At 48.7% G+C, this 10378-nt stretch overlaps 1 protein-coding gene across 1 annotated transcript; it reads right to left on the bottom strand.

Annotated features, from left to right (window-relative positions):
- Window positions 1-3999: 3999 nt before the first annotated feature.
- FOXE3 (forkhead box E3) lies at window positions 4000-4869 on the bottom strand. The gene has a single exon (XM_006839854.1). The coding sequence runs from the start codon at window positions 4867-4869 to the stop codon at window positions 4000-4002; it is 870 nt and encodes a 289-aa protein (XP_006839917.1).
- Window positions 4870-10378: the final 5509 nt, after the last annotated feature.

The raw sequence follows: 10378 nt of genomic DNA, 5'->3' as shown, positions 1-10378 counted from the left end.
GGTGAGGATAATATTGAAATTTCATTTTTAGTTAAAAAAATATATGGTGCTTTTAAATGATAGTGTTGGATTGGGAAGTTTTTCTAACTTCTGCCTAAGTGTCAAAAATTTTGTCTATATGTGGACACATAGCTTTCTGCATATGGACAACATTTCTTTGAGGACATAAATGTTCTTTTATTTATATCTGTACCAGCTGTAAAGTCCAGCACATAGCCTGGTACACATCAAACCCTTGATAGTATTGAAAAACAAGGAAAATTATAGAGGCTTTTAAAAAATAAAACCTCTGTAATTTTCAGGTTCAGCAGGAACCTTCCCAGTATTTATCCTCTGAGTGTTCTAAGAACCTGGGGACATAGACCTGCAGAGCAGCATCAGGAATAGAATTTAGAGCTGAAGAAGCACTTCCCAGCTTCATCAGAGTGAAAAGTTCTCCCGGAGCCTGGAAATTATCAGCAGGTGCTCTGAGGCAGGAAGATGGGAAGCGGCATCGTATGGAACAGAAGAAATCTTTCATTTTGATCTTTATGGAGCTCTGTTGTTGTTGTCAAGGGCCATCAAGTCAATTCCGACCCATAGTGACCCTGTATAGGGTTTCCAAGCAGCAGCTGGTAAGGTTGAACCACCGACCTTGCAGTTCAAACGGCTTTGCCATACTAGGACTCCATATGGAGCTCTAGTCCAGGAGAGTCGGAGTCTGGACCTTCTGCCACCTACTGCGCTAACTCAGTCATTATTTAGTGAGTCAGGTACAGCATTAGACCCATCACTCAGTCAATCAACAAACATTAACTGCAGGACTGCTATACCCATCCACTGCCATCTAGTAGATTCTAACTCATAGCAACCCTATAGGACAGAGTAGACCGGCTCCCCTGGGTTTCCTGGGCTGTAAATCTTTGCGTGCAGACAGCCTCCATCATTCTCCTGAGGAGCAGCTGGTGGATTCAAACCTCTGATCTAGGGCTGCTATGCCGCAGGCAAGTTAGATCTGACCCTCAGTTTAAGGAATTAATAGCCGGAGGCAGGGGAGGAGATGTCAGTCCAGGGCAATTTGTACCACTCTGTGCACAACCACTGCCTTACTTACAAGCAGGGCCTTCCCTTCTCAGATTTCCTGCACTTTTCCTTTCTATGAACCACCCACTCTCCACTCTCACCCTCCATCAGCATGGCCAGAGCTTCAAACTCTGATAGATAGCAGAAATGTCTAACATATAGAACATATTCTCAAGGTATGCTGGTCCTCTCCCTGCACCTCCTCTAACCAATAGTCCAAGCTCTGCTAGACCAAGAGCCCTGAGGTGAGGGAGCTTGGGAAAGATTAATGCTTGGCGTTTGGATCAGCACCAGAGAACAGGACAAGGTCAGAGGCCAGCTCCCTCCTTTTTACCTCAATCTCTGCTTCTCTGCACAGTGCTGCCCTGTCCTTGGTGCTGGGGACAGTCATGAATCAACCTGGGTCCCTGCTGCCCAGACTCACAGTCCAGCAGGGAGGGTAAGAAGGGTCATAGTGCAGAGTCCAGCTGCAGACATTTTGAAGAGAACCTGGTACCGTGCTAGTAGGGAGTCTTAACCTTTTACTGAACTCCCAGCCTCCAGAATACTGTGCATACTAATCACCTGAGAACTTTGCTAAAATGCAGAGATCTGGGGTTGGCCTGAGATTCTGCATTTCTAACACGTTGTTAGATGACGTTTAGGTTCATGGACCACACTTTGAGTTCGAGGTTCTAGAGCACTTAATGCATGTCTCTGAGGAGTGAAGACTGGAGTAATGTCTCTTCCCCACTGGTCCATAAACTCCATAACCTTTTACTCACTGATGTATCCCCAGTACCAAGTATACTGCTTGACATACCAAGTAAATACACACATGCCCCATCTCATCTCTACCAGGCTCTGAGAGGCAGGAAATGGCATTTTACTAGGCCTAATATGGACCATGGAGTCCTAGGACTGTGGGTTAATGCGCTGGACTGCAAGGTCATTTTGAACCGCAAGGTTGGCAGTTCAAGCTCATCAGCTTCTGCCTGGAAACCTTATACAACATACTCTACAGAACCAACTCTACAGCACTTAACAACAACAAAATGGACCACAAGGTAGGTTTGCACCACAAGGTCATTGGTTCAAATTCACCAGCTGCTCCTCAGAAACCCTATCCAGGGTCATTATGAGCCAGAACCAGCTCAACAACAATTTGTTTTGAGGGTCATGATCTGCTTCTACCCCTCCCATCCAGGCTGCCTAAGTGAAGCCCTGGGCCCAGAACATTCTCTGTTAAGGAGGCCAGGAATTGGTTCACTCCTTTTCTCTCAGTTTCTTCTCTTTACTGGAGTAGCCTTGCCCTGTTCTGGGCATACAGTAGCTTTCTCTGTCTCTTGCACATGTGTGGGCATCATGTGGCACCTGGCCAACACTTGTGGATCTGGGAATGAGGTCTCTTGAGGGGTGAATATAGAACATCTGCCCTACAGCAACCATATGCAGAAACGATCCTGCTGCCATCGGATACTTACTGGTACCCACTAGAGAAGCAGACCTCACAGTGTCTCCTCTCTGTGTGAGTAAAGAAAGCACTAATACGCTAATGGAGCATGTGTGGTTTGTGTCTTGTTGGTGGCTTCACACCCTGGGACGACACAAGCATTCAACTACTAACTGAAAGTTGGTGGTTTAAATCCATCCAGAGGTACCTTAGAAGAAAGGGTACCTTGGAAGAAAGACCTGGCAATCTACTTTGCCTTGAACAGAGTGCAGTTCTACTCTGAAACACATAACATCTCCATGAGTTGGAATTGACTCAGTGGCAACTGGTTTTTGTTATTTTTCTCTATCTATACACAGCTGTGCACTGTGCATTTTCTGAGGCCAACAATATGCATTTCCTATTTCCACTTTATGAACTTTCACCTGGTGACTCCTAAGGAGGCTCACCTCCTGTGGAAAACCCAAGATCCTGAACAAGGTTTATCCACTGTGTTCCCAGGCCACTTCCCCACACTACCAGCCAGCACACAAGCCCAAAGGGAGGTTTTTCCCTTCTTCTTTTTTTTTTTTTAATTAAAACTAACTTTAAAGGAAAGGCCATAAACTTTAAATTTTCCACGCAGTGGGGCAGATAAAAAGGCCCAGTATCTCCTTGAAAGGCCAGGAGTCCCTGGTGCTGTTTGTTTCAGAACTCTTGAAAGTGTCCTCAGGTCCTGGCAACTGGGCAGCTAGGTGTGTCTGTGTGGAAGGGGAGCTCGTGCCCAGTAAGAGACTGTGGACAGACAGGTATGTGGGGGTTGAGGGAGGAAACAAAGTGAGGAAGTAATAAACCCAGAAGCCTGACTCCACTGTGCTCACAATACACCTGTCCACCTTCTATTTTGCCCCTCCTTTGACCTCTTCCTTTTGAGTCAGCCTTTCTATAACCAGCTTCATCCCTTCTCTCCGTCTGCATTGTGCTAGTTCTTGCCCCCTGGCCCAGGCTCAATAATCCAGGACAAGGGGCAGGGGTGAGGAGCACAAATGTATGAGAGAAAAAGAAAGGAAGGATTGGAGAGAAGTTAATGGAGGCATAAAGTCCGGTAAACTCTAATGAGCTGTAAAAACGTGAGGGGGTTTGTTAGTTGGTTGACGAAGTAAGGAGTGAGTTGAGGATTCAGCTTGAGACCTCAGGTTTGGCTTCTGACTGATAGCTTGGAAATTCACCAGGGAACCTGGGATATAGGTCCAGTTCCTGGACATGACGCCCATATACAGTGCTGGAAAGTAGGGGGTACACAGTGGAAGGCGAACTGACGACTCACAAATGGGATGCGTGCTGTGCGTCCATCCGTTGGAGAGAACGTGAAAGTCTCCCCAGGGCAGAGGACGATTTAGCAGGGGTGCTCAGTCCAAGTAGCAGAGCTGGGGAGTTCTGAGGATGACTGGGGGCACCACCACACAGCGTTCTAGTCCTGGGACACAAGGGGAGCAGCGAGGAGAACCCAGTCCCTGGGAAACAGGTTAACAGGCAACCCTCCAGCCCCTGCGCGAAGCGCGACTGCTCAGGTAGGCCCCTCCCAGACTGAGCGCGGTCGGCGGCTGGGCCAAAGCCAACAGCGGCTCGGCGGGAAGTGGGCCGGGGCCAGGTTGCTTGGGCAGCAGCGCCGGGCGGCCCGGGGCGTGAGCGTAAAGCGGCGGGCTGGCAGCCGAGCAGGGCGAGAAGGCGACGCCGGTGTCCAACTCCGGGGTCCCCAGCGCCGCGGGCTCGGGCTGCAGGCTCACCAGGCTGTGGACGCTGAGGAGGAGCGCAGGCTGCGCGGGGCCGGGGGGCGGCGGCGTGGGCGCGTAGGGCGCTAAGGGGAAGGGCAGAGGGCTGGGCCGGGGAAGCGCGACCGGCAGGGCGGACAGTTGGGCGCGCTTGAAGCGCTTGCGGCGCCGCAGGAAGCTGCTGTTGTCGAACATGGAGGCGGCGGCGGGATCGAGCGTCCAGTAGTTACCCTTGCAGGGATTGCCCTGCTCGCGGGGCACCTTGACGAAGCAGTCGTTGAGCGTGAGTTTGTGGCGGATGCTGTTCTGCCATTTGCGGGAGCTGTCGCGGTAGAAGGCGAAGCGCTCGGTGATGAAGCGGTAGATGGCGGCCAGGGTAAGGCGGCGGTCAGGGGCGTGAGCCAAGGCCATAGTGATGAGCGCTATGTACGAGTAGGGCGGCTTCTCGCGCTGCAGGGGCCGCCGCCGTCGCCCTGGGCCCGGCCGGGACTCCGTCTTTCCGCAGCCCACCGCCGCAGCCGCCTCGGGCTCCGGCCCCAGCTCGCCTGCAGCAAACGGCGACAGCCTAGACGGTGCGAGCGAGGGCAGAGCCGGGAAGCCTGAGAAAGCAGCGGGAGGATCCATGGGACTGTGCCTAGTCGTCGGAAGGGATGCAACAGCCCCTGCCCGCTTGGCTCCGGGACTGCAAGGACCAATGGCCAGCCTTATATGGGCATCGCTCCCCACCACCAGGGGAGAGCATTTGGACCTCGGCTACCCTGCTGACCAGCACCTCCCCCTAATTTGCTCTTCCATCCCCCTTCCTGTGCTCTCAGTACCTCGTCCCTCAATTCGCCCCTCCTCTGGCCTCATTCCTCAGGTTTAATATTTCCCAAACCCAGCCTCATCTCTTCTCCATCTCCATTCAGCCAGTTCCTACCTCCAGCCCATCCACCTATTCCATCAACTCCCTCCCCATTGGACCAGTCCTAATCACTTGCACACAGTCACTCTCCAAGTCCCCTCCCCATTTTTCTCCATCCTCCTCTCCCAAACTTCTCCATGTCCTTCCATCCCCAGAGCCGACTCCCAGCTGGAGCAGAGATGAGGACTACCCTCCCAGCCGTTGGACACCTGTGGCTAGTCAAAGAGGCATCAAGTATGAGGAAATTTAGGCAGAGGAAATGGAACTGGTAGGGTAGGGGTGGAGAGGGAGACATAGTGAAGCCCGCGTTGCCTAGTGAAGATGTTTGGCAGCTCCGCCACAAAGTCACCGTCTCCTCTCTCAGTTCTCTTCCCAAGGTCCCTATCCTGTGCACATGGATTCCTACTCATAGTGACCTTATTATGCACAAAGGAAGGAAACACTGCCTGGTGCTGCACCATCCTCACAATGGTTAAACTTGAGCCCAGCACCTCTGCCACTGCTAATACATCTCGTTGGGAGCTTTCTTTTTTTTCACTGACCCTCCACTTTACCAAGCATCATGTCCTCCTCTAGAGACCCATTCCTTCTGATATTATGTTCCCAGTATAAGAGACTAAATTACACTATCCTGGCTTCTAAGGAGCATTCTAGCTGTACTTCATTCAACACATATTTGTTTGTTCTTCTGGTAGTCCATGGTACTTTAAATATTCTTCTTCAACACCATAAGGCAAATGCATCGATTCTTCTACAATCTTCCTTATTCATTGTCCAACCTTCACATGCATATGAGACTATTGAAAATACCATATCTTGGGTCAGGTGAACTTCAGCCCTCAAACTGACACCTTTAAAGAGGTCTTGTGCAACCAAATTGCCTAATGCTATTTGGAGTCCTGCTATTTGGAGTATCTGGGCTAATGAGTCAGACTGCAAAGTCGTTTGAATTGCAAGGTTGGTGGTTCAAGCTCACTGGCTGCTCCTTGGAAACCCTATCCAGGGTCAGAATTGGTCAGAATTGACTTGCCAGCACTTAACAACAACATATGTTGTTTGATTTCTTGGTGGATCCAAGCAAAATGAAGTCTTTGACAACTTCAGTCTTTTCTCCACTTATCATGATGTTACAAATTGGTCCAGTGGTGAGGATTTTGGTTTTTTTACATTGAGATGTAACCCATACCAAAGGCTGTGTGGTCTTTGAGCTTCATCAGTATTTTTAAGTCCTCTTCACTTTCAACTAGCAAGGTTGTATCATCTTCGTATTGCGGGTTGTTAATGAGTCTTCCTCCAGTCCTGATGCCATATTTTGTCTTCATATAATCCAGTTTCTCAGATTATATGCTCAGCATACAGATTGAATGTTGTTGTTGTTGTTAAGTGCTGTCGTGTTGGTTCTGACTCATAGCAACGCTGTATAGGTTTCCAAGGAGCAACTGGTGAGTTTGAACCGCCGACCTTGCAATTCGAACTGACTTTGCCGTTCAGCGCATTAACCCAGTAGCCACACCAAGACTCCAGGCACATTGAGTAAGTATGGTGAAAGAATACAACCCTGGTGCACACCTTTCCTGATTTTAAACCATTCAGAACCCTTGTTCTGTTCGAATGTCTGCCTCTAGGTCTATGTACAGGTTCCTCATGAGTACATTTAAGTGTTCTGGAATACTCATTCTCCACAATGTGATCCATAGTTTGTCATGATCCACACAGTTGAAAGCCTTTGCATAGTCAATAAAGCACAGGCAAACATCTTTCTGGAGTCCTGGTGTGGCACTGTGGGATAATGCACTGGACTACAAGATCAGTTTGAACTAAGGCACTTAACAACAACAACAAGCATCTTTCTGGTATTCTCTGCTTTCAGCTAAGATTCATCTGACGTCAGCAGTGATACTGCTGTTCCACATCCTTCTCTGAATCCGGCTTGAACCTCTGGAAGTTTGCTCTCAGTGTATTGTCCAGTCACTTTTGAATTATGTTTATCAAAATTTTACTTGCATGTGATATTACCAATATAAGACTGGAGTCTGAAATCATTTTTGTGACCAAGAAACACACATATCTTTGTGGATAGGGAGGTCTTGGCAGCTTTGTAGATGGAAGGAAAGCCCAACAGAGTCTAGGTGCGGTGGGGGTAATTTTTTAAATAAAGGAGTAGATGCATGTGTTCTTGGAAACACCACACATTGCCACCATTCCAGAGTGATAGTTACCTGAACCTGTTTCAGGAAAACCTCCAAAATAACAGAACTTAAAATATTTACTGATGAAGGTCAAAGACCGCAGCCTTTGGTATGGGTTGTGTCTCAATGTAAAGAAAACAAAAAAATTCTCACCATTGGACCAGTTTGTAACATCATGATAAATGGAGAAAAGACTAAAGTTGTCGAAGACTTCATTTTGCTTGGATCAACCATCAACACTCATGGAAGCAGCAGTCAAGAAATCAAACTATGTACTGCATTAAGTAAATCTGCTGCACAAGACCTCTTTAAAGTACTCAAGAGCAAAGATGTCAGTTTGAGCACTAAGGTGTGCCTGACCCAAACCATGGTATTTTCCATAACCTCATATGGACCTCATATAGACCTTAGACAAATTGATGCATTTAGATTATGGTACTGGAAGAGAATATTGAAAGTACCATAGACTGCCAAAAGAACAAACCAATCTTTGTTGGAAGAAGTACAGACAGAATACTCCTTTGAAGCCAGGATGACCAGACTTCATCTCTCATACTTCAGATATATTATCAGGAGGGACCGGTCCCTGGAAAAGGATATCATGTCTGGTAAAGTGGAGGGTCGGAGAAAAAGAAGACCCCCAGTGAGATGGATTGGCAGCAATGGGCTGAAATCGCATCGATTGTGAAATTGGCACAGGACCAGGCAGTGTTTCATTCTGCTGTGCCTAGGGTGGTTGTAAGTCAGTACCGATTCGATGGCACCTAACAACAACTTCACACACTTATTCTTCCCGGCATGCATTCTACTGCCTAAGCACAGACTACATCCACACTAGACAGTGTAATCACAATGAACAACTCACCAAAGAAGGCAACACAACAACTGCTGCAACATCGAATCCATCTCCAAGAACTAAGTAACCTGGGCCAGTGACTCATTTGCACCTCAATTTTCTGATCTGCCGAATGGGGTAAATAATGATCCTTCTTAGCACTGTTATGAAATTCAAATGAGACTGTGTATGAAGGTGTCTGTCCCAGTGCTGGCACTTGGAACTTACTGTTAGTTACTTGCTGTTGAGTCAGTTCCAACTCATGGTGGTTCCATCTGTCCAAAGTAGAACACTCCATACAGTTTTCAAGGCTATGACTTTTCACAAGCAGAACACTTTTGAGGTGACTGGTGGTGGGTTTGAACCTCCAAACTTCCAGTCAGTAGTTCAACACTTAGTCATTTGTGTCACCCAGGGACTCCGCAGTTGATAAGAGGGGCTATTTTTCTACATTTCCAGTATTAAATCAGAAGGAGGATGAGAATGACTGGGCCAAAAAACTGATTTCAGAGCCTGTATGTTTTCATTCAGGGTCACATAATCCTGGAGCCAGCCTCAGAGCCCAGGAGGTCTCACCCATCTTTCTTTAGGACTGAAGACCCTATGAACCCCCCCCACCAAGGAAGTGAAGTGAATAGGATTGAAAGAGTGGGGTTTATTCCCATGACAGACTGCAATTTTCTTGTACATGCAGTTTTTGTTTTTTTTATATACAGCCTGGAACATAGTATATGTTCAATAAAAGATACTGAATATAAAACTAGCTGTACTGATCCTGGTGGGTGTGGGGGCAGGGAGCTGGGTCAACAGAGTGAGAGCCTGACTTTTCCAGTACTTTGTGCTTGCTGGGCCCTTGCCATTGGGCCTGCTTCCCAGAGTCGAGTAGGCAGTGTCAGGGGATTACCCAAGGGCTAATCTGTGTTTTCAGCGTGGCTGGGAGCTCTTTTCACAGGCCATGGGCCGGAAGTGATGCAGCTGAGCATCTGGGCATAAGATGGCCACTGAAGGTGGTCCCTTTTTCATGGGCTTGGATTCCAGGTGGCCCAACATCTGAGTAGAGCCCTCAGGGTGAGAGGAACACAGTGGTTGGGCTGGGCAGCCCTTTGTCTGACCATGCTGGGTGGATATTTGGGCTGGCAGGAGGGATTAATGGCCAGGGATTAGCCCTGGGGCCAGCCTTCCTACTGCTCTTTGGAGGCCAAAGGCCCAGGTCAGGGCATACAGAGCTGATGGCTCCCTAGATAGGAGTGGAAATTCCCACCCTTGTCTAAAGCTGTTAGCTTTAGCCCCCAAGACTGCCTGGCTTTGCAGAGGCACCACTAACCTAGACAGGCTTCAAGGCAAGCAACATAGTAAGACCAGAGCATCCCAACCTCTCTGCCTGAGAGATGAGACTGAGGCTAAAAGTCCTCTCAGGTCCCAGCCCCAGGATTCCCAGAACTTCTAGTAGGGCCTCATGATTGGTCCTCCAGAGCTCTGGGTGGGGGCTGGGGGGAGAGAACAGCTATATTAATCCAGCAAGGGTCTCAAAGGTCAGCTGAGCTGTCAACCAACCTCCATGACACTTCTTAAGGAGTTCCTACACCACCTCTAGTTTGGGAATACCCCAGAGTCATGCCTTCATAAAACCATCCTTCATGATAGCCATGGATGACATAACCCAGAGGATGCAGGAGAGGTCAGGAACCAATGAAAATCTCAGACACACTCCTCACAGCCCTCCCTACCACTCAGGGGTTACAAGGCTGCTGCCAGACCTCCACCCTGTTACCATAAAACTAGCACCTGGATTAGGAGCTGCCCAGCATATGGGTCATTGCTTAGGAACCCAGGGCAGGCTGTGGGGGTGCAGGGACCCCACTCTGGCAAGGACTATTCTGACCAGACTGGTCCTGAACTGGTGAAGAAAACAGCAGCTAGCCCTACCCATAGGGCTTACACCTGTGGGACATTCTTTGTACCTGGCTTAGAGAAGGAAGCAAGCACAGGTCTAACACTGGTGATAACATCAGGGAACAATCCAGGAAACGGCACTCGCATGGTTCTTCTTTCCTTCAGCGCATCCTAAGGATGCTTATTCCATATCCAGCCTGTCTAAGTGTTACAGTCCAAGGAAGAGTCCGACTGTCTTCTGTTTCCACCATGCTCAGGAAGGGACAGCCAGGCAAATACTCCCATAGGTAGTGACATGTCGAGAACCGGCCT

The sequence above is a fragment of the Chrysochloris asiatica genome, unplaced genomic scaffold (assembly GCF_000296735.1).
Source record: "Chrysochloris asiatica unplaced genomic scaffold, ChrAsi1.0 scaffold00026, whole genome shotgun sequence".
NCBI classification, from domain to species: Eukaryota; Metazoa; Chordata; class Mammalia; order Afrosoricida; family Chrysochloridae; genus Chrysochloris; species Chrysochloris asiatica.
This window is presented reverse-complemented; position numbering and strand designations above follow the sequence as displayed.

What these genes read in the sequence shown, in the direction of transcription:
- FOXE3 (XM_006839854.1), bottom strand. Translation starts at nt 4,869, where the DNA reads ATGGATCCTCCCGCTGCTTTCTCAGGCTTCCCGGCTCTGCCCTCGCTC.